At 38.5% G+C, this 26,392-nt stretch overlaps 1 protein-coding gene across 3 annotated transcripts in view; it reads right to left on the bottom strand.

Moving 5' to 3' along the window:
- Window positions 1-12,190: 12,190 nt before the first annotated feature.
- Window positions 12,191-26,392, bottom strand: part of LOC113023905 (CUB and sushi domain-containing protein 1) — a 435,654-nt gene continuing 421,452 nt past the window's right edge. For 2 of the 3 annotated variants that reach the window (XM_026170386.1, XM_026170368.1), the window contains 10 exons: window positions 24,557-24,630; window positions 23,603-23,714; window positions 23,233-23,412; window positions 22,673-22,735; window positions 21,868-22,029; window positions 19,709-19,821; window positions 17,723-17,810; window positions 16,475-16,601; window positions 15,520-15,582; window positions 12,191-12,741 (listed from right to left, as the gene is read on the bottom strand). In XM_026170386.1, the coding sequence (XP_026026171.1) occupies window positions 12,582-12,741; window positions 15,520-15,582; window positions 16,475-16,601; window positions 17,723-17,810; window positions 19,709-19,821; window positions 21,868-22,029; window positions 22,673-22,735; window positions 23,233-23,412; window positions 23,603-23,714; window positions 24,557-24,630 (1,142 nt within the window). In that variant the 3' untranslated portion in view covers window positions 12,191-12,581. The remainder of the gene's footprint in view (window positions 12,742-15,519; window positions 15,583-16,474; window positions 16,602-17,722; window positions 17,811-19,708; window positions 19,822-21,867; window positions 22,030-22,672; window positions 22,736-23,232; window positions 23,413-23,602; window positions 23,715-24,556; window positions 24,631-26,392) is intronic. The other variant, XM_026170376.1, reaches the window with a different exon arrangement.

Here is a 26,392-nt window from a genome sequence, read left to right on the forward strand (position 1 = left end):
CTACAACTGAAACCTGGACAGAGAATAGGATGGCTAAAGCTGACAGGTTTACAGCTTTTTTTTAGCAGCCTACCCTTTCCTCATGAAGCCCTCAAGCTATCAGCCTCTCACGGGCTACAACCTTCGATAAAACAAATGTCAACAAGATTCTCGACAACCTGTCTGCTGTTTTGACCAAACATAAACTTGCTGTGCCAGACATCTGCAATATAAAAAAGGCAGGAATCAACACTGCATCAACAGTTTGTCCAGAAACCGCACAGTACCATTTGCGAATAGGACGCTCTCATCACATTTGTGTTTGATTTACACAAGTTCCATCCCATTAATTCTCATCTTAATTCTCCCCCAATCTATGTTGATGGCATTGGAAGACTTGGTCACTGTTATTGTGACCTGAATACTGAATACTGGTGGTTTTTCCTCCTCAGTTATCTCTTTTCTAGACATTATTCTCAGCATTCTTTCACTGAAAAATTAATTCGATTTTGACTGTTACAAGTGGGGCTCACAGCGACCTGAAATGGCCATCTCACACATGTTCATGTGCAAGATGAATATCTGAGGAGAATCTCACAAAACATGTTTCTGCCCAAAAGTTGAAAAAAATCCTTGTCTATTTAAAATAGAATTGTTTGGATTCAGAAATGTTGATACTAACCTTTGAAATGTCTTCAAAATCTATAATGTATCTGAGGCTGAACTGAAATGGATGTAAGTTGTAAGTTTACAGTTTGAAGTTATAGTTTTCAGACTTCTCAGGAAGCTTAAATAAGATCTGCTCACCCGGACGATCAGATTGGAACAGAAGTGTCTGTGAACTGCAAACTCCAGGTCTTTGCAGAGATTTTCTGTGGAGTTTAAGTCCAGGCTTTGCCTGGGGCACTGAGAGACCATCAGAGACTTGAAATAAGGTTTTGGTCATCCCAAAACTCTTTCAATGTCAAGACAAGGTAAACATGTTAAGGTGGTTTTTTAAAACACACTTATTTACTTAATTATTGCTTGAAGGTTTCTGCATCTGGGATCTTGAGAAGTGAGAAAAAAAAAACATGGTAAATTTTATTCAAATGCTTTATTTGTGCTACTGGGCAACTGATTGAAATAGGCATCAGTGGATGCCAAATACTGCAGTGATAGTAATGTTGTTCATGACATATTTTGCATGGCCAGCATAGTGGTGCACTGTCAACTCGCAGCAAGGAGTGTGCTGAGTCTGTGCAGAGTTTGCATGTTCTCCTTGTGCCTGGCATGCTAGGTTAATCGATTATTCTGCTTTGGCAGTTAGATTGACTGGTTGTTTTCTATGGTTGCACCCCACCATTAGCTTAATAACACCCAAGATAGGCTCCAGTCCTCCTGCAATGGGTGGCATTTTATGCATTTCTTGCACTAAATACAAATTAATATATGGTATTTATAGCATCTCTGGAAAATGTCTAATCACCAATTGGATGTAAAGCACCTTTCTATGGTTTTTAACAGTACTTGCCCACACAACAAAAGTGTGATACACTCTGACTATTTAATGAGGATGAACATGTAAATAAGCAAGAATTCATTATTTGAATTATTTTATTAGCAACAGTTTGAATTTACCTACTCCATCTGGTCTTCTTTGTAATATTTTTAAATGCACTTAATTATATGCTATTTTTGATTGTTTTGTTTATTGTATCTTATTTGTTTTTATTTTTTCATTTCTATTCTTATTCTACTCTTTAATCAGTCCTGAATAAACCAGCTTGGTGCTTCATTTTGCAATGTGCTTTCTAAATAAAGTTTTCGCTGTTTCAACTGATGGCCCCGCCCTGTGGTTTCAACCATCCACGTGTTGCTTCTGAGTGCTTGTGCTCTCTTCTCAAGTTTCACATCCGTCAGTGAATTAACCTCATTACTTGTATATTATGTATTCACTTTCATAGAGGTTTCTAACCTACCTGTAGCCATAGAAACAGTCTGGGACAGAAACAAACTTTATCAGTAACTAACACTCAAGATAAGTAAGATAATCCACTCCAGCCCCTGGAGTTAATAACCTGTTACTGACATTTGCACACTTTACACACACTTTCCTAGTGCAAACAAACTCTCTAATGGATTATCATTGACTATAAATCCGTACTCAGATTACCTTTAATAAAATGACATATTTGCACAGGATTCTGACTATAATAATAACTAACTGATAGATACCAATAATAATAATAAAATAAATAATAATAAAAAACAAAATATTGACTTGTTTGCACAAAATAAAACATTACCTTCTGACTTTAGGTTAAGGAACACCCCCCCCCCCCAAAAAAAAAAAGTAATAGTGATAATAATATATTTTCACAAATATATTTGAAAACAAGGAAAGATGGAAGGAAAGGAAATCTTATACAATATATAATCATTGAGACAATAATTTATTATCGCAGAGGCCCCTTTTGCATTTACAGTTTTCAGCCTCAATGGGATCTGCACACTTACGGGCGATCAAGAAGCAACTCCAAATTCCAGGTCTTTGCATAGACTTTCTGTGGATTTTAAGTTTGGGTTTTGCCTGCGGCACTGAAAGACAGTCGGAGACTTGTTCCAAAGCCACTCTGGTATTGTTTGGGTTTTATGGTGCCTCTTCAGGACTGATATTCTTTCCTTTTCTTTTGTCCTTGAAGAGTCCATTAAATTCATTAAATTGTCAAACTCCAGGCAGGCTTTTGTCTGCTGTTATATTGTGGCTTTACACCAGCTTTACTCTACTGAAGTTCTTGTGATCAGCCCTGATACCTTCTCTAGCAATATCAAATCATTTGCCAAGTATCTGATCAGTATTTGAACTTCAATCTCACATTTCAACAATCTCACTGTTTTTCATCTAAGAAAGGATGCGAAAATCAAACATTTACTATCACCCAGTAATTTGAAACTTTTACTACCGTATTTATGGGACCATAAGGCCCACAGTTATAGTGGGCCTTAACGCGCACTGTCGACAAACGGGTCTGTGTTCATACATGAGGCGCACTGCATTATAAAGTGCATTAAACAAAACAAAACAGTCAGATAAGTCAAACTTTACTCAACTCATTCCTCTTGCTTCCTCCACTTCCGTACAATTAAACATACTGTTGAATTATCTGGTAGGTGCTCTAACACTGGAACAACAGTATATGTTATTCCAGTGTTTTTCTAATTTTTGCTATGTAACTTTGCACTGTCCAACTTTCTGCTGTAACAAATTTCCCACGTGTGAGAGTAATAAAGGTTATCTTATCTTACATTAATGATTAACCTCATATTGTGGCTGGATTATCTCAGTTGTTCTCCCCTACTGAAGTTTGGTCCGTTTACAGCAATTTTCCATCCGATTGATCCGATTCCGATCCATCCATCCGTCCAAAAAAAACCAAAAAAAACAAACCATTGGGAACTTTTATCAAGTGGAAAAAGATTAGCGTTCATTCTCCAGGTTTACTGTGTTATGCTTTGGTATGCTAACATAGCGGTGTCGCTAGCGATCACTAGCACAGCATTATATACCATCTAGCCCAACTTCAGTAATCCTACAAACGTCACTATTGTGTAGTTTTCTCTCTACATTCATGTTGGAAATCATAGCAGAGCTGTACATTTTATTTTTTTTCCAGAAATCTCTCAGTCAGAACATGACATAGCATGTTTAGGTAACTAGCGAAAACAGCGAGCTAAATATCTGCTAACTTTCTGCTAACTTCTAACTCTGTTTAATTTAATAAATTCTGTTTTCATGTATGCCTGGATGTTAAACTTAATTGTTACACATGGTAAAGCAGCAACGCAGATCATTTTTATTAAAGATGAAATAATTTAGAAAGTTTTTAACTCTCAGTGATGCTGCAGTTTTCGTTTGACTTTGGGACCTGAAGCGGACGGAGTTTTGGGCCCACTGTGTTATGCTGACATTTCTGTGTCGCAAGCGATCACTAGCACAGACTTTTCCCCCCTTTCCATCCCTCAGTCTTATCTGCTATGGTTGTAATAATCCAAAATAAAAAATATTAAGGCTCTAATAAAATATGACTAGGTGACTCAAGTAGACAATTACAGCAAATGCCATAATGCTCCATTTGTTAAAATTGCTACACTGCACGACAGGACAGGTCCCCCACTCCCAAAACGAAACAAAAAAGAACAAACTACTCAGCACTTAAACATCAGATTTTTTGCTATACTTCACTGGCTTCCAGTGAATTCAAATTTCACTAAAAAAAGGCTCTTGTTGAGACTTTTTTTAAGCAGTCGGCCTCTTCAATCATCTGATCGGAATCTTTCAACCGCTCCACAATCTTATTTTAAAACCAAAGGCAACCGGTCCTTTGTGGTTGTAGCACCTGACCATTAGAACAGCCTTCCTCAGCCAATCAGTGTTTTTTTTTTCTTTTAATTACTGCTGAAAAATCATTTTTTAAGATTAGCTATAAACTTTCACCCTTTATTTTTGACTGTAGTGCTTCATATTTTTATATGTACACTTCTCTAATGTTTTTTTCACACAACCGTAAAACACTCTCGTCTGTATGGTTTAAAATTTGCTATAGCAATATGATTATTATTAGAGGAAATCTGCATTAGATGTGGTACTACCAAGATAGTCATCAACCCTGTCACTGCAGGGGGTTCAGACTGACCAAAGGGTTCTTGGTCATGTCCCCAGTTGAAGCCTTTTTTGCTCAGATTTCAAACTCCTTCCATTAGACCATTATTGAGGCCACTGTACTCCTGGGAACACTCCAAGCTTGAGAAATTGTTTTATACCCCAGCCTGGGTCTGTGTCTCACTGCAATTTTATTTCACAGGTCTACAGAGAGTTACTTGGACTTGGTAGCTTGGTTTTAGTCTTGACATGAAACAATACACAGGAATGTGCCTTTTTAAAACTATGTCCAATCAGAGCAATTTGCCATAAGAGCAGTCTAATCAAATTCTAGGCACATATTTTTTTGCTATAGTTAAAGCAGACATGATGCACCTGGCAACAATCTGTTGAGTCCCGCTCGAATAACGTGTACAAAATTTGCTGAATGCTTTCAAATTTTTCAAGAAGCAATTAGTCCAGTGCGACGAGCTAACGTCTCCGTACATTTGTCTACGTATCCATCAAGAAAACACACCTTAACATGTACTGTGCTGGAAAGCTGGCGCAGCAGCAGGAAACTGCATCCAGACTTCATGCAGAGGTTCAAGAAAACACTGAAGCACAACGTGAGTTATTGTATCAAAACTTTATTCTCAAATAATGTCATCAAAATAGCTGATAGATAAACTGTATGTCTCTTTAGCAGGTTGTGAGGCTGCATTCACTTACTGTTATTTAAACCTTCATAACATCCCATTGTGTTTCTCCTTCATGATCTCCAAGGAGGATAGAAAATTCCATTTTTAAGGTACATGTATATTCCAGGAACCTCCAAAAACTGTTGTCAATTTGATAATGAAGCTAGCGCCTAAATTTGCAACATGTTCACGTTCCACTCTAAAACCAGTGTTTAACCAAGCAGTACCAAATCTCTTCTCATTTAGACAGAAATGAGGTCAGATTTTAGTCTGTAAAGGGGTCAAGTCCAAAATCCAGAATCTTTTTGTGCCTGTGAATGTCATCCCACACAGTCGCACAGGGCTGCTGTTACACAAGAACACTGTCTTTTACGAAGCTTCATTTCAAACCACCGGTACCTACCCTTAATAATATTATGACACGTAACATCTGGTGTTTATTTAGTGTGTTCATGTGTCTGAGATCCATTTTTTTAAAAGTGTAAACAATATTTTAATGAGAAGAGTCACCAATTTTTAGGACAGCTGCCACATAAGAAGCCATACAAAACTATTGAATGTGTCACTGCATCGTGTACCATATCTCTGTGAATGCTTTCAAAGCTTTAATGTTCAGAAGAACGACATAAGCTGCAAAAGTGTTTTACACAGTCAGTAACATTGTCTGAAGGTGTGACTCTCATCATACGTGTCCCTTCAGCACAAGTACAATCAACACCGGGTTTCTGTTCCTGTGTAAAAGCAGCCATGATGGACAAACGAGATCTGACATTTTTATATTTTTCATCTTTTAAAGTCAGTTTGAACCATAGATTTTTTTTACATGGTGTGTAACAGTAAAAACATTGACTGTAATGAACAAGATTTTTTTGTACCTACTTCATTAATCATAAAAAGTACAGCATGTTTAATAATTTGTTTCTTCTTTTCTTTTTTTACAAATTCTTCATAAAAAATAGATTTCTGTACAAAAATGTTTTTTTTTCTTTTGCACCTACTTCAAGTTCAGCAGCACATGATGATGGTGAGACGACAGAGATGAAAATGTAGATATTATGAGGCATAAAATAAAAACATTTACAATGAATGCAACTTCCTGTTAAGGACCTGCCGATTCTCGGCTTATTCCTGCCTTTCGGGAGAAGAAAAAATAAACTCTTTATTTCAGTATTTATGAGCAACAGCAATGCTTTATGTTAATATGTGTTGCTGAGAATGCATCTTTTTTGTGTAATGTGTAAAGATAGCATATCGTTAGCTTCATAGCATAATTGCCTAAGTCATTTGACTAAGTCAAATGACTTAGGCAATTATGCTATGAAGCTAACGATATGTGAGGCTCACACAGCCATGAGCTGGCAATGCCATAATTATCCTTTTGGTTAAATAGTGGAAATAATGTAATATTCAATCCAGAGCAGGTAGTAGATTTTAGCTCTAACATCAGCACACAGCATGAGAAGTTTGTCCTCACCAAACTGTTGAGAAAAAGATGCAAAACAAATATAAACTATACTTAATATTTAGTTTGATTAGCATAAAAAGTGAAACAAAAACAAGCCAGATATTTAGACTATATGTGTGTAAGTAAGACTAATATTGTTTGAGAAAAGAGATACACAACAAGGTCAGATTTCCATCTGGCAATGAATTTCCAGCAGTGATTTTTTTCCCTCCTCCCAAAGCTCATTGTGGCTTTGAGTCCCTTGTTTCATCAAGGACTGCCGACAATACCGATCTAGAAAAAGTGACGGACAAATCAAACCTCTCCCCAAGCTGCGAGAAGTCCTAACTGAAGAAGTAAAAATAACCTTGGCATTTTAAAATGTAGTCTGTAGTTCCTTTCTTAAATCTTGCGGCCAGCTGTCGCTGCTTTAAACAGCGAAGACTGCTGCCAAATTAAGGACAAACTTTAAAACGTCCTGACTAATTCTGCTAAAAAAAAGAAAAAAAAAAAGGCCTCAAGTGAAGAGGACATCGTCCAGATTTTCAAGGCATCTTGTGGCACTTCTCTGTCACGTTCAGCTGAATTTCGTTTTGCTCATTTTAAAAAGGTTGAGTGATAGAGAATAGTAGCACTGCTGTTAATCCGTTTTTAAAGTCACTGTAAGCTGCCATGTGCACAGCTAAGGCTGCTTTTCTCCCCAGTGCCTTCCTTTGGCAGGGCACTGGGGAGAAAATTAGTCTTAGCTATACCAGACAAGGATTGTTGTAAGGTTTGGCTCTATCAGTTTCTGATACAGTAAATCACTGCACATGGCTTATAAATATTACCATGTAGATAAGCATTGTTGTCATGTATGCTCTTAACCAATAATGTGGTTAAGATTATGAGTTATTTTTTTTAAAGAGAATCATGGGAGGTGTCTTTTTATCTCCAGATCTCTCTTCTTCACTTTCTACAGAACCTATTTTTACCACAATGTTGAGGACTTTTTATTGAAATAGATGCTTTTATAAGGGGCGATCGTGGCTCAAGAGTTGGGAGTTCGCCTTGTAATTGGAAGGTTGCCGGTTCGAGCCCCAGCTTGGACAGTCTCGGTCATTGTGTCCTTGGGCAAGACACTTCACCCGTTGCCTACTGGTGGTGGTCAGAGGGCCCGGTGGCGCCAGTGCCGGCAGCCTCGCCTCTGTCAGTGCACCCCAGGGTGGCTGTGGCTACAATGTAGCTTGCCATCACCAGTGTGTGAATGAATGGGTAGATGACAGGTTGTGTAAAGCGCTTTGGGGTCCTTAGGGACTAGAAAAGCACTATACAAATACAGGCTATTTATAAAATATTTATTGTGCTTGGCTGTAAAATAGTACTTCAACACTGTCTGCACCACTACTGTGACATTGTTAATGTAAATTTATCTTTGTGTGAATATACGCTTACTCTCAGTGTATGAATGCAAGGAGTGAAAACACTTACTGAAAGAAACAGCTGATGATGGCATATGTAACTATGAAGCTGACTGTTGGAGAAACCTTGAAGGGTCAGCAGAGGTCAGACACGCATGTGAGGCCCCAGAAACATTATAACTTGAGAATCCTGCTGCAGTTTTGATATGTGCAGTTTGCGTTTGGCTGAACTTCTGTGGGGACAGTAAGGTTCCGCTGTGACCAAAACACCAGAATAGAGACAACGCAGAGTCTGAATTTTCTCTTTCGGGCACACAAGGAGATCAAATCTCTGCCATTAATTGTTAAAAACGAGACCTTTTATTATGCCGGTGGAAACCTTGGAGCTGCTAATTCTCAGGCTCTATTATGCACTCTTGACTCCATAGGAACTCTCAACTGAATTAATTAAATCAATTAAAACAGAGTCACGGGGTGCACTCTAACAGTAAAAAAAGAGAGTGGAGGCTCACGAGGTGTGAACAGATGCTCTATTTTTGTTTACAGAAGTCTTGTTTATTCCTGTGAAGAGACTTTAGATATGCATCTTCTGACTTGTGGTTATTGCTATTACTTTAGCCACTACACTCGTCTGTGTATTTTGTCTGCATCGCATTGGTGCTATTTTTGGCTGTCTGACCATGACCCTGATACCGAAGCTATAAATGACAGGCTGACAATGAGGTATAATTCCTCCATACATAATGATTATTGTTCCAGCTCACTTTTCCAGCATTTAGGGTTGTGTGTACAGACACATTCAATTACTGGAGCTGAAAATCTAAACACCCCCCCTTCCTCCCCATTTGCTGTTAATTTATTCTTCCTTATCTCATAACAGGTGGCTGTGACAACCTCCTCATGCTGAACGCTTTTTTAAATCCCTGTATTTAGCTTATAGTGAAAATCTACACATTTGAGTTAAATTAACCTTTGCCAGACTCACTATAACATGGTTTTTAGGGTATTATTATCATTATCTACTCACCATTTCATACTGTGTGAATGAATGAATAGGTGTAGATGAACACATACATACCATGGACATGGGAAACATGAATAAAATGAAATTTTGGACAATTAAAAAAAAAATTGCGTAAGGTTAAAGCAAATTCTTGACGTATAAAAACAATGACTCAATGTTGTGCATGGAGTGTGGAACAGGAAACAGACCTAAAGACAACGACAGACGATAAAAGCAGTTAACATCTGTGATTTAAACCAAGTGCAGCATCTTTCGAAAAATAAAAATATTTTGAGAGGACACTGCGAGAAATAACAAGCTTGGTAAGCGACTTGAAACTATCGGACCTTTTTTGAATCCTGAAAACCGATTGATGCTAGAACAGCGTTTTGATTTAAAATAGCAGGAAATTAAGCCGACTGGGGTCGCACTCACTAAGCTTGTATATTTGTTGCAGTGAGGTTCCAGCATTGATAAGCAGGACGTAACTAACTCTCTGCACACGAGGTATTTCTCAAACAATGGAGGGGCTCAGGGGACGATAACTATCGACAACAATAATTGTGCATGTTGTCTTCATGCTGTATCTTTTTGTCCTCTGTGGTAAATTACCAATTCTCAACGCAAATAGGTTGTGCGCTCTTTAAAAAGGTGTGTTCAAACAAGATAATGTGCATCAGATATTTGATGTGTCGAAACAATGCATGACAATGTGTGTCGAAAGAGCGTTTTTAAAGAGCGTTACAGAAACAGTCACTTGTTATTCCTGAAAGCTCACACAATCAACGGCTACAACTGTAGCAGTAGAATCCTCTGAATTCGATATACTATATATCTAACACTGTAAATATTCGAGCAACACAAAGTTCACGTACAAAATTGTACATGTAGTCCTCACATTCTCACGTTATAAAAAGCTGACAGATTTGATAGTTTAAATAAGTAGTTTTTCTCACTGAATGGGGAGTCTGAAGATAGAAACTGCTTCAAAGTCTGGTGATGTAGCACTGAATACTTCTGTATCACTGGCCAGATGGCAGCAGGATAAAGAGGCAGTGACTGGGGTGGGTATTGCCTTCTGGTCTCCTTTGAGTTCTGCACAAACGCCTCCCCAATATCACTGATTATTGGTAAAATGACTACCGGTGATGCTCTCCTGCTACAGAGCCTTCTGGTCTTGGGCCATGTGCATTCCATATCAGTAACGTGGCACCAATGTTTCACTGGGACCAAACTGCACATTATAAAATCGTTTTGAAAGATTGTATTTAAAGTGTTAGATATTACTAACAATTTTCAGTATGAGCTTTCAGAAACAGCAACGTTTCTAAATGGCAGGACAACATTTCCTTTCCTGCTTGGAGGTCTACAGGTAAACTATTCTCAACTTTCTGGTTGGCTAGCGTGTTGTCATGGCAACAAAATAAACAACAGTATAGCATGTGGTCACACCTTCTGCTTACAGGGAGTGTGAAATATAAATGTGTATATACAAACACTCTGTAACCCTGTATTTAATCATTTTTGTCATCTTTTTAAAGATAGAAGTTTTTGAATAAAATGCTATTTTTTAATTACTCATTTTCCAAACCCATTTCAGACCCAAAAATTATTCATTTTTTTTCATAACCCAGTCAGAAAAACACACTAGTGCAAAATTTGTGCGGTTTATATAAAGTTTATATTTTGGGGTCCCCGGCAGCAGTGGTTTGGGAAGTCCCATGGGGCCACTGGGGTTTTGAACATACGAGTCTGTTCATCAATATCTTCACTGAAGAAAAATGCCAGAAGAGACAATAAGAGGCTATTTGCCTCTGCTTCCACAGCAACATGTCCTCCTTCCAGCACGACTGACAGAGGTGTCTATCTGTCCTTTTGTTTGCGTCTGTCAGTCAAAGAATCTGTCAATCAGTTCATCTATTTCTGATTTTGTGGCTGGAGAGTATATAAAATCAGTCATTTCCTGACTGATAGTCCCGATCAGAGCTATGAGAAGACAATTCATTTCCTGGATTTGGCTACAGCTGATTGCAGCAGTCGACGATCCTGACAGCTTATTGCCTCCAGGCTTCCACTTGTTCAGCCACCAAGCACAGAATCCTGGCTAGTTTAAGAACGAGAATCAGTTGTCTGACTCCTTGATTGTATTAGACAGGCCTCTGGAAACCAGTCCACTGCGTACACCAACCGGGCAACTCAAATGTCTGGTTTTCTGGTTTATCTCAGCTTGCCTAATGCTACTGTGGAATATTGTATTAAGTTGACTGCATGTATTTTGTACCTTTATATAATCATATTTGAAAATGTTCAATTGACATCTAAAATAAGTCCACAGGTTCTGATACTGAACTTTGTTTGAACAAGCCTGATTTGGTATGTTTTAGCCTAATAAGTTGCTATCTACTGTTTGTAGACATTATTAGAAAAGGCGAAATAAGGTAAAGACAATTACAGAAACCCATAATTAACTGACAACTAAACTTTACTAACTCTGTGATTGTCCTGCTATATTGAACCCAACTCGTTCAGATCTCCAAATAGGCTAAAACATCGTCAAAACTTCACTGCAGCTTCTACTTGACCCTGGCTTGATTAGCACTCGTCCATCACAATTAACACTAATTTCATTCCAGTGTCCAGGACTGAATGAGAGTGTTATTATGTCAGTATGTTTTGTCGGTCTTACAGCAGTCTGTGCAATCACTGTTATTTTTTGAATAGACTCTGTTAAAGTGTCATTACATCTCAGGGTATAGTCCTGTCAAGTCCCATATAAAGGAAATCCAGAAAGAGGTATATCTACATATATGAACCATCTAATGTCTGGAGGGTGGATGAGTTTCCCCTGAGGTCTGAACCTCAAATGAGTCAAACCCATTCCTGGCCTGCAGCAGGGGAGTTCGTAAGGGGCACCGGGCTAGATCAGCATGAACAAGTTTAATTGTAGAGGGGATTTCAGAGGCCCATATGACACTGGCCATATAAAACTCTTTCTATAAGAAGGTTGCGAAAAAGCACATCAGCCAAAACTGGACAAACATGTTCTTTCAGGGAATTTAATTAATTGTATCCTAAATCTGTGTTTTTCCCTAATGTCTGAATTATAGCATTGGATCTCCTGAACGACAGACATTGTGTTACTTGATGACGTCATTGTCTCCTCCCATGCTTATAGGTTCCAACTGATTTCTCCCTTTTTCCTCTTTCAGACTACAGGGGGGTATTATCCTTGTTCAGGTAGGAAGTGGAGTAGAGCTGCATCACTGTGCAGATGATGCTGTACGAGGACCAGCGTGCTACACAGCGACTGCTCATGGTGACGAGTCCAAATCCTAAGTTAGTCCTTTTGTTTTTGTTTGGTTAAACCACACTGCAGACTACAGCAATGGATGCTGGACTGAACCACTGTATGGGCAGTGGCATGATAGCTGGACTATACCACAGTGCAGACGGTATTGAGTGTGGTATCAAATCGAACTGCCTTAGCCTCAGTGGGTTTCATGTTGGTGTCATACATTGGATTTTCAAATGATGCCTGACCATTGGAGCTCTCGTGGCCAACATAGCCATTGAACTGGACCTTTGGACGTGTCCTAAAAGAGAAAAGAAAAATGCCATTGCATGAGTTACACAGAGCTACTTTTTTAAACTTTATTAAATGGTCAGGAACAAAAAATACACTACAACCGAAAGTGGACGGGAACTGAAACACAAATGGGAAAGTAAACTATGCAGTAAAACAGCACAACAGTCATATTTTCAATCCAGGAAGAATTTACACAGGCCTGTGAAACTGTTTACCTAAGAAAACGTTTTTGCACACAGACTGTCCAACATTTAGAACAAAAAACAATCAAACCAGCCATCAGTTATTGAGCCTCAAGGTTTAGTGACTGATACACTACACTCAGTAGTAGTAGTACTGAATTGAACCAGAGCCAAAAATGCTAGAGAATCAGGTGGCTCTGCTTGTGCTGGATTTCATACTGTACACAAACTGGTACACAATGGGAGTGCTCTCTGTCACTTGCCCTTTTGAACACACATTTAAAATATTCTCTGAAAGCACTCGTTAATATTTATCTCACATTTAAGCTTAGATTTTAGTTTTTATATACAAATATTTGCAATTCTATTAAAAAAACACATTTTTAGCATTTATGTTCAGAAACATTCATCAGCAACAACTCTGTCACTGTTTGTCTTCTGGCTCAACCTGAACAAACTCTTATATTTGTTGAAAACAAATATATACATTGATGTTTTACAGAAAGGTACATAGAAGCCCTGAGCGAATTTAAAATGCATGAATATAGCAGGAAGTAAATAAATTATGTTCCATTATGGCTGCTCCCCCTGGTGGAAACATGAGATATAATTTTTTTTCCCTACATACTACTTAAGGGCGTTACCACTTGTGGCTGCACTGACTACATTGCTCGCAGGGGATCTCATTATGGCCACATACCAGCAGGGGACCAGCCAAGGATCGGACAAAGATCCACCATGCTCCTTTCACGGACTTGCGCGCTATTTAAGTGTCTGTGGTATGTTTCTGAATGCATTTTATATTTGAATTTTGAAAGAAACACTTTGTGCAAAGTAGCAGCTCTTCTCTGAAGTCAAGGTGAGAACGCTTAGCTTTTCTTGGGAGCGAAAAGTTAGCTGTTAAAAAAAAAGACTATTGCTGTATTAATTCAGTTTTATGCCCTATTGAGGATTTTAACTTCAAAAAACCCCAAAAAGAAAACAATTAATGGACAGCAGAATGGCCGAGTTTCACTACTTAAGAGAAAGTCATCTAAGTGTAATGGTTAAGAATTAACTTTTTATTTACCATATTTATTTTTGCCAAATATAGCTGTAAAATGAAATTTAAAAGAAAAAAGAAATGACTTCTCTCTGTCATGTCAGCTGGCTTGTTATGCATGTTGGTCTGAAACTTTACCCTTAAGGTTAAAGGAGCAAACTTTGTAATAGGAATTTTCTTGTAAAAATCTACAAATTGCAGTGAAAATTTACAGCAGGAATGAGAGCATGTACCATAACACTCTGGTTTGAGTAGTTTGGCTGCCCAGTGCCCATCCACTGCTCTTTTATGAGCATATCAGCATGCAAACTGCCATCATCCAATAGCACCGGTTCAAAAATATGCAAATTTATTATTACTCAGCCTGCTTGATTTTTTTTTTTAAAAGAAAGTTACTGCAGGGGTTCAAAAGGATATACTATATGACAACCTCCCTCTAATTTGACTGTTTGTCGCCGATTAAATTTTTGGATAATCAGGTCCTATAATCCAGTTAGATGTAATCACTTACTCCCAGACCCTGTGGAACTATTAGCAGGGAGGAGCACTGCAGCAAAAACGCTGTTTGACTCTGACCTCATTAAGAGTGTATGTACGTGTGTGTGCGCACGGGTAGAAATCCAACCCTGGGGAACCACTAAGCCTACCCTACATGCTCAACCCATTACTTTACAAAACTGCACACAGTAACACACACTGCAGACCTCCCTGCGTGGCAGTAGCTTAAATCGCTGCACTGGTCATGGCTGTAGGTGCAATAGTTTAATTTTATTGGTAGAATGAAAAATGGCAACCATAATTGCTTTGACAGTATTATAGATACTGTGCAGACATATGGGCCAGAGCAAGAAAACTCTAGTGTCACCCACTCACACCTTAGTTTTAGTGCATAAGCTAGTAGTATAAGCTACTACCATACATTCTCTGTACTGTACATTATCTTCTGTTGGCTTGCCATTATGTCGGCTAGGCATGATGATAGGCTCGCCACGCTAACTTTTCCATCCTGCTACTGTTTTAGTGAGGATTTTTTTTCCATTATAGGTAATAAAAGACAAGCAATTTTAAAAAGCAAACATTTCACGTGCTTTGATCGACCCATTTCTATCAGGTCATATACTGCACTTCTTCTTGATGACATGATGCTGACAGAAGGATGACAATGAGATCAAAGACAAAATAAAATGCCCTTTTTTACAAACTTTAAATGACTGCTGTTTTAACAAAGTAGGGCTGCACTATTTTAAAAAAAAACATTTCTTTGTTTCTTTGGAAGGGAGAAAATAAAGGCTCCCCCAAAATCACCTATAGTGAATAAGGAGAGTCCTGTTATTCCAATAACTTCTGAAGTGAAACTTATTTTGGTTCTAATTGATTTCGTTTTCAATTTATTTCCCTCACTTCAGAGCAACATTTTGGGGTAACCATGCAGCCTTACTAAACAGCACAAAGAAAAGTCTGAAAACTAAAAATAATAGATGAGAAGTTTGACGGAGGATGTGGCGGCGGGCGGAGGTCTGGTTGTTGTTTGAACCAGATGGATGACAGGTGCCAGTCTTACCTGCCGCCAGGCCCCCAGGTATCTTTTGGTCTCTCATTGTCATCTGTGTCAGCAGACAATGTCCTGCATACAACCATCAGCTTTAATATACATCAACCAGCATTGCACATTTCTAACTGGCAATCAGGTTGTATAACAAATATGATGCAATGATAGAGTCACTAGGCTAGAAGACTAATGAGTGCATATTATGCAAAATGTGCTGTTTGTCTGTGCAAATCTGCATGACCCTGTGCACATCCGTTGGCATACGAGCCTTCACCCAATGTTAACTAAAGCATAGCAAAATACATGCAACTATTGTGCAAGCTAAAATAGGTCTAAATAGACTCTACAAGGCTCATTGCATACTAAAAGCTGTAGCACAGAGCTACCATAAATGACAAGCCAACAGATTAATGTGTGTTAGCGTCCATAGTCTAGCTGCAAAAGATGACTTTGTAAAACTTTGACTGACTACGGCAATGTCCTCAAACTGTAAAACCTCACACAAGTCTTAAACAGAAAACATCGAGATGACATTTTACCCTCAGTATAGTCCTGAATTATCTGGCATCTTAAATCACTGTAAGCCTGCTGTGAACTTTCTAGGAACAATAATTAATATCTGAGGTCAATCAGATTTAACCTACGTGGGCTTAGAGTTTAAAAGCTATAATTACATTTTTCAAATGTCTGTAAACCTGTCTGTGCTAAAATGTATCAAACTGCCACCTTCTCAACTCAATTAGGGACAAAGAACGCATAAACGGATTGCTTTCAAAAATGTATAATTAATCTTTTTAGGACTGGTTGTACTTTGTGAGTCTCAAAAGATGCATGGTTAAGTTTTGGTGTCAGCCCATTTAGAATGAGAAGTATGGAGATTGAAGAAAAGCCAGAACACCTGCTTTGTATTCTACTCTGCTGCTCGTCTGTTTTTCCTTGAAGGACTGATGTTGATGATATAGCTTACCTGTGCTTGTAGAGGTAGAAGGCAAATCCGGAGAGGATAAGGGCAAAGAAAGGAACTAAGATGGCTGCTGCCACAGAGCTGCTGTTTGTGTAAGGGTTTGATGGGTCCATCGGCATGGTTACAGGGTCTAGGGACAAAGACACAGATAAACCAACACATGCATAAACCCCTGCACACAAACACCTCCTTGTGCATGGTTAAAAGAAGCTTTCTGCATTGTTAGTTTCTCTCCTATGTCCATTTAGGCTTAAGCGACATTTATTTTATATGATTTCAAGGTTCAAGGTTCTTTATTTGTCACATGCATAGTTATACAAGTATAACACACAGTGAAATGTAGCCTGACACGCTCCTCGACATGTGCAAAAAAAATTGTGTAGAGGAAGAACATTATATATATATATATATTGTCACGGACCCAGCTCTGGAGGACTCGGGGTCCCTGAGCAGTTTTGACTCACCTCCCGTTGATATTGTTGTTATTATTATTTTGGTGATGTGTGTGTTTTTCTGCACTGTGCTGTGTTAGTCTGTGTCCCACTCATATGTATAGGCAGGGTATGGGTGTGTATGTCTGCGGGTGTGGCTGGAGGATGGAGCTCAGCCACCTGCAGGCCTGAGGGGTGTGGCCCTGCGGAAGGACTGGCCACACCTGAAGTTCATGCCACACCTGTTGGTGATCAGGGCTCGTCGGGGAGCTACTTAGGAGAGAGTTGGAGCTCCCACCGGCGCGGGATCATTAAGCTAAGACTCCAAGTCAGTGTGTGGCATTAGGAAGTGCGGATCGTGTGTGTCATTAGGAAGTGCGGATCGTGTGTGTGTGCGCGCGGGTTCGGTGTTAACGGCTGCTTCTGTATTGTCCTGCAGGTGAAACGAGGGACCAGAAGGGCAGCACGCACAGGGTGTGCAATAACACAACAGCGGGGAGCACGAGCACAGACGTCGGAGGGAAGCACGCACATGGGGTTCGAGGGAGCAACGGGGAGTTATTGTGTTTACAGCTTTCCACTGTAAATAAAGAGCACTGTTTGCATCGCAGAGTCTGCGTTTTGGGTCCTCCTTTCCCCACATCCCCACGGTCTGCCCTCCAGACCGTGACATATATATATATATATATATATATATATATATTAGTATAAATGTGTAGTAGTAGTAGCAGATTTAACTGATAAAAAGACCTCATTAATATTAAATCTTTTAGTGCTTCCATAATGTTAATACTGATGGTGACATTACAAAAATGCCCACCTTGTCTTGTCAGATAGAACTTGCCAAAATCTTTACTGTGTATATGGCCCTGGTAGACAAACGTCTTCTGGTCCGATTCAGCAGTAACCTGAAAAACAGAAGTACAATTTAATAGGAACTTACAGTACTGTGAAGTATACTGTTAATGTAATATACAGTATACTGCATGCAGCCACAATTTGCATGATCAATTATTTAAAGTGTTGTTTTTATAAATTGCATTAATGTAATAAATTCAATAAACAGTTTCATGTTGGGTATACTTTTGATGTACTACCCTTGACAGTATAATGGTTCAGTATTTAACACTATCTTCTCACAGCAAGAAATTTATGGGTTTGAATCTGGTGGTGAAAATTCTTCTCTATAAATCTTGCCAAAATGGTGACTTGAACACATTTATTTAGATGTAAACCCTTCATGCAATTTTGTTACATAAGCACAATGTCCTGAAAAAAAGTGGTTGCTGCAGATGGCTGTCCCTCCCTTTCTTCCTGTTCAAAGGGAGTTTTTCCTTCCCACTCTCGCCAGCTGCTAGCATAAAGTGAGCTGTTTGGTTCTTGGGATTTTCTCTCTATTACTGCAAGTCTTTTACCTTATAATACAATGGCATGACAAAACTGAATTGAACTGAAGCCTGTTTATTCATAGAGTTCCTCCATGTACTCCAGCTTCCTTCCTCAGTCCGAAGTGTTGCCGGTAGGTTAACTGGCAATTCTAAATTTGCTGTAGGTGTGAATGTGAGAGTGTGTGTCTTTGTTAGCCCTGTGATGGAGTGGCACCTGTCCCGGGTGCTTCTTTGACAGGTGAGACAGGCCGAAGCCCTCCTGCAACCTGAAAATGGGTTGATGGATGAATACCACGTCCTCTACACTGTGCTCCATATTCCGCTCTCTATCAACCCCCTTTGCTCCACTGTTCATCTAGTTCAGAATTTGAGGACTGCTTTATTCCGAGAGCAACAATCAAAATTTCATCTTCTGACTGTAAGATTGTCTTTTTCGGGAATCGGAATCTCACCGAGCCACGTCATCACTTTCTTTCATTTGCATCCAGATTAGCTGTCTGTCTGTGCGTCCATCATTCCTTCCTTCATTCTTTCTGACACTTCTTTCCTTCATGTGTGTCTACAACAATCTTTTACAGTTCCTACACACAGTTACTCAGTTTTTCACTTCTCCTCTCTGTCAACATGTCAAACATGACCAGCTGTCTGTCAAATTTCTCAGCGATACAATATGTAGACCAAAAAAGTCCCAGCTTTGAATATCAATTTTGAGGTTGCATATTTCTTCACATTTGCATCACATAATGAAAAAGTGGGCTTTTTTTTTCATCATTTGTCTGGTTTTCTTAACCAAAGCAGTTGGAAACTAATGTATACAACGTTACGTGTCAAAAAGAAATTTGGGATACATGGAGAAAATGCGGAATAATTATTGAATAACTCAGCTCCAGATTTGTGATCCTGTGGAGAGTTACATGCTGGAACAATATCGTGTTGAGGATATTAACTTCTGGAGTTATACACATGCCTGGGCATCTCATGGTGACAACAAGCCATGTCCAAATTCACTCCCACACTGACTGATTCATTCCTGCCTGTATGACAGACAGGCAGCTGTTTACTGAGCAGTAAAGTGACACCATCATTTTGTGAAGCATTGCACAAAGTCAGTTTCCACAATTATAAATGCAAGGATTTGTTCTGAAATATGCTATAATGGGTGGTACAGGCACTCCTCTTAAAATGCCCAGCTGGGAGTGCTTAAGAGTGCAGCTTTGGTTGCTATGATACGGAATATCCACAAAAAGAAATGTGTTGCCAGTACCTGACTCTAGATGACTGATGCTTACTTGGTGGATTCAGAACAACGAAATCTTTATATCTGTATTATTATATTATATATATCCACATCACAACGCACCTCTTTGACAAGAAGCAAAAAATGCTTGATACGGGAAAAGAAGAGGAAGTTTTCTTACATATCCATCCATGGCCCAGTTGTCATTCTTAAACTTGCTGTAGTAGTGCTCTGTTGGCCCTTTCACCTGGTAGACCTTCAATAGCAGCTGGTTTTCCTCTGCCTTGTAGGTACCTGGATAGAGATAGAGAACAGTTAAATATACAAATAGCTTGGCTAGCACCTTGTTTTTTTTGTTAGCGGTTCGAACGTTAGAAAGCGGTTAGAAATGCAAAGAGAAAGACACAGAGGCAAAGGTGCAACTGGAAATTGAGAAGTGAAAAGACTGACAGAAAAGTTGATAAGCAAACAGGAAGAAGAAGACACTTTGACACTGTTTAATGATCATACTCTATTTTCTTCACCAGGCACATGACACATTACGAAAGGAAAAAGTGACATTTACCCTTCAGCTACACGTCTCTACTTGGTTAACTACACAACACAAAACTGCTGCTGTTTAATATGACAAGTCCATTTAAGTGAGACATCAGAAATCTAAGATGAAGATACTCGACTGGCTGACAGTTAAATTCCATTTTTTACCAACTAGTAATTTTTTTAACACATAAATCTATGGTTCGTAAAAATTAAACAGAACAGTGTTTAGAAAAATGTGCAATATAAAGGAACGTGCCAGATTTAACATAGATAGCAAGGATGCTTTGCTAATATTGTGCAAAGAAAATCAGATCTTTAATAACCTGCTGTGTATTTGCACCTATAGCAGCGCTGCTTCTGTGATATTTACACTACATTTAATATATGCAAATCTTACCTCACTGACAACAAAGTCAGTGCTATGAGAAAGTTCAGACCTTCACATCGTATAAAATCAAGTAATTTTTTAAAACTTTTTTCTATATTTGATGAGATTTTGTCACTCTGTATTTCTTTATATTTTGCTGGGAAAATGGGTCCAATGTAAACATAATTGGAAATAACAGGCAAAAAAGGGAGACAAAAACTTAAGAGCGTGATAATCACTATTTGGTATGACCACCTTTATTCTTCAACACAGCCAGGAATAGTTCTCCAAGTTTCTTAAAGGACATTCCAAAGGTCTTCTTTGGATGTTGGCTGCCTTTTGTTCCATTCTCTGCAAAGATGATCCCACACTGCTTCAATAGGTCCGGGGTTTGAGGAAGACAATCCATGACTCAGTGTTCCATTGTGGTTTTTTTAATGCAAGTATGCGTTTACTATATTGGAAGTGTGAGTGGGATCACTGTTATGATGAAAAATTAAGCTCTTGCCAATCAGTGGCTTTCCAGGCATTACTGCATGGTCGATTCTTGACAGGCATACTTCCACGAAACCATTTCTGATCCACTGAACGGCCGCATGTATCTCTCTGGTCCTGTGTCAGGGTTTTGCTCTATTTTTTTTTCCTATTCCTTAAGGACATGACTTTCAAATAATGTTCATCTGCTGTAGACAAAATTATTTGGTCCTTCACGTTCTTCTTTTGTGCTCTGTTTGTCCTGGTTCCTTGTTGTTTTAAGGACATACTGCACACCATGTTGAGATTTGCCAAATTTGTGGCAGCAGCTCTTTGGGAATCACTTTGTTATTGCAAAAATACTATTTTATGCCTGTTGAACTGTGTTACTTTTTGTTATTTTTCACAGATTCAACTAAAGAAAAGGGAACAAATTATGTGCTTTTGCAACAGGTTGCTAGTAACAAAGTGTCTAAAGATGCTATTTAAAATGGACTTTTTGTTTCTGTTATGTGTATATAAAACTGTGGTTTATCCCTTAAGTAAGGTGCCTCCTTTGTGCTTGAATGAATTGTCAGCCAGTCCTAAGTGACTTTAAAATAAATAAATAAATAAACATTCTTCTGGAAATGGTCCGGTGAAAGACCATTTAAAAAAACAAAACACAAGGCCGGGCTCCTTGGAAACAAAATGAAAAGAAATAAGGGGTGGCTCAAGACTATTGCACATCGGCGTATTTCAAATATAATTTATGACTTGTAATACTTACATCAGCCTTTGTTTAACTGAAGCAACAAACTGACTCAAGTGTTTCTTGGTTCTGTTTTATGTATAAAACTGCATTAATGTGTTTCACACAGTCTGAAAGTAGAGCACTAGCTCCTCTCTAACAACACTCAAAGCAAATTTATGAACGTGAATAATAAATTTTGCTTTGAGTGCTTCCTTTCTTGTTTTACCTGACAATCTGATGGACACGCCGCTGGCTTCCAGTAATGTGATGTTGACTCGACCACTGGTATCATTGAACCCAGTAACTGTAAAGGCAGTGGCCTGTCTCTTCCCAAGGTACTCATAGAAGCCGCTCCACTCAGAGTTCGGAGAGAAGACATCCACTGGAACTGCAATGAAGTCAAAGGCACAAAACAGGAGGAAATCTAAAGTTTAGCATTTGCTGTTGCTATCAATATCATTAATGTCACACTGTTTTTTGGATATTTTTGTCAGCTATAATCTGCACCCTTTCCCTGTTTAACACTAAATAACATTAAAGGTCACAAACAGGGAAGAAACATTTATTATTATTAGGATTAGTCATAAATATTTGACAAGACAAGACACAGCACTTCTACCTTTTAGTTACTTCATAATTGAACAGGCCAGTGTGAGTTTGTCTGAATCCTACATTTAGAAACAGGACTTCTTTAAAACACAGCAGCTGCAGGATTCATGGAAGATCAAAACTGTCTCCTTCTAAATGCATATATTGATTACAAAATCCTACTTAAAACCCATAAGGCATTAAGTGGTATTTCACCTGAATGTTTTCACTGATTTATTTGCTGCATCTCAGCTGTACTTCACAGCATTTCACTGTCATCCTATAAAATCAAAAAGCTCTGTGGAATGAACACTCACTGCAATCTCAATACCCTCTTTGAGGAATACTTTGTCTCAATCTCGTTTATCAAAGTGCAATTTAATGAACTCTGTTACAAACATGGGTAACACGGTACATTTGTGGTGGAAGTGAACTCTGCATACCACGAATCTTGTTCTTTTGGACATCTGTATCTCCTCTGCCTTTGGGATTGACTTTGACTCCAACTGAAACATTAAAATAAAACACAGAGATAAATGCTGTTTGCTTGACATTTAAAGTTATGCAGAGAGAGCATTTGGTAGATTTGGGAAAATATAAGTATGTGACGGGACTGAGCAAACAGGAAAAGCACATGTTAAAAAAACCCATTATCTAATTGCTTTGCCATGTGCTACTTCAAGACAAGAGACAGAAAACTGCTGGCAGTCCATTTCCTGTCTGGGTATTATTGTCTTGTTGCTATACACTTGTATATCACGACATTCACAGCCATCAGTTCCTCATCTTTGAGAACAGATAGCGCTATGAGTATGTGATAAAAAATATCAACAACAACAACATTCATACGCCTGAGGCTGATTTCCCAGAGCATGGAAATAATATTAGTGTGATAAGCTGTATTTATCTTAAACCATATGGGAATATGACATCCATTCTAGATTTTAGGCAACATATCAGCACATTTTACAAGCAGTGCATTTTCAAGATACAATCTGAATACCTTTGCAGAGCGGTGGTTTTCCTGACCATCTACCATCACTTTTACAGGCTCTGTGCTCTGAGCCCCCAGCCAGATAGAAACCTTCTTGACAGGTGTAGATCAGAGTGTATCCCAAGGTAGGCAGGTCCATAGATCGAACATCTACATTACTGGGGGTCTCTGGCTGTCTGCATGAATGGGCTGAGTAACAGGGAGGGGAAAGAGCAGTTATCATAAACATATCCATGCTTTAGTTTAAAACAAGATAGGAAGTTTTTCTCCACTAAATTACAAATACAACCACCAACACTGACTTTAATTAGCTCAAGTTGGGTTTTTTTACTGATGTGCCGAAGATACAAATGTGATTGTGCACGGAGTTTTTCCTTACCTATACACTCAGGTTGAGTTCCACTCCAGGTCAGGTTTTCTAGGCATGTTCTTGTCGTTGAACCGAGGATGTGGTAGTTTTTGCGGCACTTGAAGGAAATCTTACTGCCAACCTATTTATCATAAAAAGCATGATAAAAAGTCTTCCCCCAGCCTCTAAAACTCCATATAGTAATCACAATAGTCATTCATCTTGAACGTACCGCTAAAACCTTATAGCACATCCATTTTTCTAACTTTTGTTGTGATCATGAAGTTTATCAAACATTTAAACTTCGATTTTTGCTCCTGCATCACGTGCTGTGTCTGTGTTGTTCTACTGGTGTTAGTAGTCCTCCTACTCTTTATAGAGTTGTCAGGGGAAATATGATATGAAGATGATATCCAATTATGCCTTCACAAATTGAAGGATTTGCATGTTTGCTTAAACTCCATTAAGGATTGGACAGCCAATATATTCCATCAACACATTCTTATCTCTTCTCCAGACAGCTTGGTGCAAAGATAAAAGAACCTTAAAAACTTTGAGCGTTAGCTTTTCCCTGGTGTTTACTTTTCACTTGCATATGAAGTCTCTGATTCTTGGTTCAGACCTACAGTACTTAATCTCATTTGAGGATGCATGCATGAAAGTGGTAGAACATTGATGCCATTTGTTCACAAATTATGCTGAATTTTCTTTTATATAACAGATACTTGTAGTGGCCCTTCATCATGTTAACAAAATATCTGCAAAACTGCCAAAGTTAAACATTAATCCCATCATTTTAGTAAAATAAAGTGCTTACTATTCACAATCTTTTATCTGAAAGTCCATACTTACAGTATAATAAATACCTCTTACTTGAAAAAAACTTCAGCTGGTGCTATAATGTTCTTACCTGAATAAATTAGTGTTCCAGATATGTAATGAATTATACATATGTTTTATAGTGCACTAATAAATGTTTCTTACTTGAAAGCCTTGGGCCATGACTGGGATACCATAAGCTGGAGTTCCTGGATCACGACAGCTGTTGAAGGCTGGGTCTGCAAATACATTTACACAATGAACATTTTTAGAAATATTTATATCTTTTACAGTCTTTTCAGTGTCATACACTTACCGGTTACTTAGTTAGGTACACTTGTTTAGCCGGTTGTTAGTGCAAATATCTAATCAGTAAATCACAGTGCAGGGCCTCGGTGTGTTTACTGTGGGCCGGTAGACATGTCCATGTCTATCAGCCCACAGTATATGGACCTGTTGAATTTCAAACTGAGCATCAGACTTTGAATGACACATGCTGTTTGGTGCCACAAATCCCTGCACATCTGTAGGGTTCACAAAATGCCTTGTTGATGCCAGAGGTCAGAGGAGAATGGCAAGATGACTTCAAGCTGATAGGAAGACTAACTCAAATAACTGCTTGTTACAACTAAGGTATGCAAAAGAGCATATCTGACTGCACAACACACTGAAGCAGAAGGGCTACAGAAGCAGAAGACCACACCAAGGTGCTGCAGCTGGTGTAATGTTGTGGGGGTACCATTCGTCCCATTTGTACCAAATGGACACCACGGACTATGTGACTATTGTTTACCCATCTTCTGATGGCTTGTTTCCAACAGGTTAATGTTGCGTCATGAAGCTCAGATCATCTGAAAAATTGGATTCTTGAACAAGACGACGAGTTAACTGTAGTCAAATAATCCCCACAGACATAAGATACTATCAGTCTAGTATAGCACCTTTGTGATGTGGTGGAACGGCAGGAGTTGTGTGATGCTATCTTGTCATTATGGCTCTGAGGAATGTTTCCAACACCTTACTGAATCTGTGCCATGAAAAATTAAGGCAGTTCTGCAGGCAAAAGTGGATCCAGACCAGTACTTGCAAGGTGTAACTAATAAAGTCTTTTTTTTAAATTGATTTTTGACTTATTGGTAAGACTTCAGGCACTTAACACAGAAGATTATTCAATGCCTCACCACTATCAGAATACATTATAGTAAATATTAAATATTAAAGTCTTAAGAAGTATAACTTTTCTATGTAAGCACCCAGTTAGCACTTAAATCTGAACAACATGCAGTAACATAGAAAAACACATTTTTAGCAGAACAACGTGACAGAAATTCTGTGATGGCCGTGCTGTTCTCGCAAGACTGATTTAATTTCACTTTTTTCCTTGTAATTGTAACAACTTGTTCCAAAATAAGCTCCACACTTCCAAAACAGCAAACACAAACACTTCAATTTCACATCAAAAAGTGAAGGACTGCTTTACAAGATAAAATCTTGTATCCAAATGCTGACATCAAAACTACACACTTCATCAGTTGACGAGATAATATCTTCAGCTCTAGGTATGCAGGAATACTAATGCCAAGATGTGAATATGAGTAAGCTCTACAATCTTGTTTACCAATAATCTGATTTCACACAATTTTAATCATAATATGATAAAATGTTTTCCTTTGCAGTAGACAAATTGTTCATCTAAAATTGTGAAACTACTGGAATATGTATTTATGATTTATGTAAGCATTCTGTTAATGTGTCTAAGTCTTTATGCATGATTTTCTGTGTGTAATGCAAAAGTGTGTTGGGAGCAATATACTGACCAGATATCTCAATTTCCTTTAACAAACTGACACTAACGCATTTATAAAAGCCCAGAAAAGCACTGAAATCTTACACTGTTTTCTGTAAATGTCATATCATACATGATAGGTCATTTTAACTTGTTTAAGCTTACCAGATCTCAGTTTCCTGACATGTGGAAACAAAAAATCTTCTGGATGTTTA

Source organism: Astatotilapia calliptera, chromosome 1 (assembly GCF_900246225.1).
Source record: "Astatotilapia calliptera chromosome 1, fAstCal1.2, whole genome shotgun sequence".
In the NCBI taxonomy this organism is placed as follows: Eukaryota; Metazoa; Chordata; class Actinopteri; order Cichliformes; family Cichlidae; genus Astatotilapia; species Astatotilapia calliptera.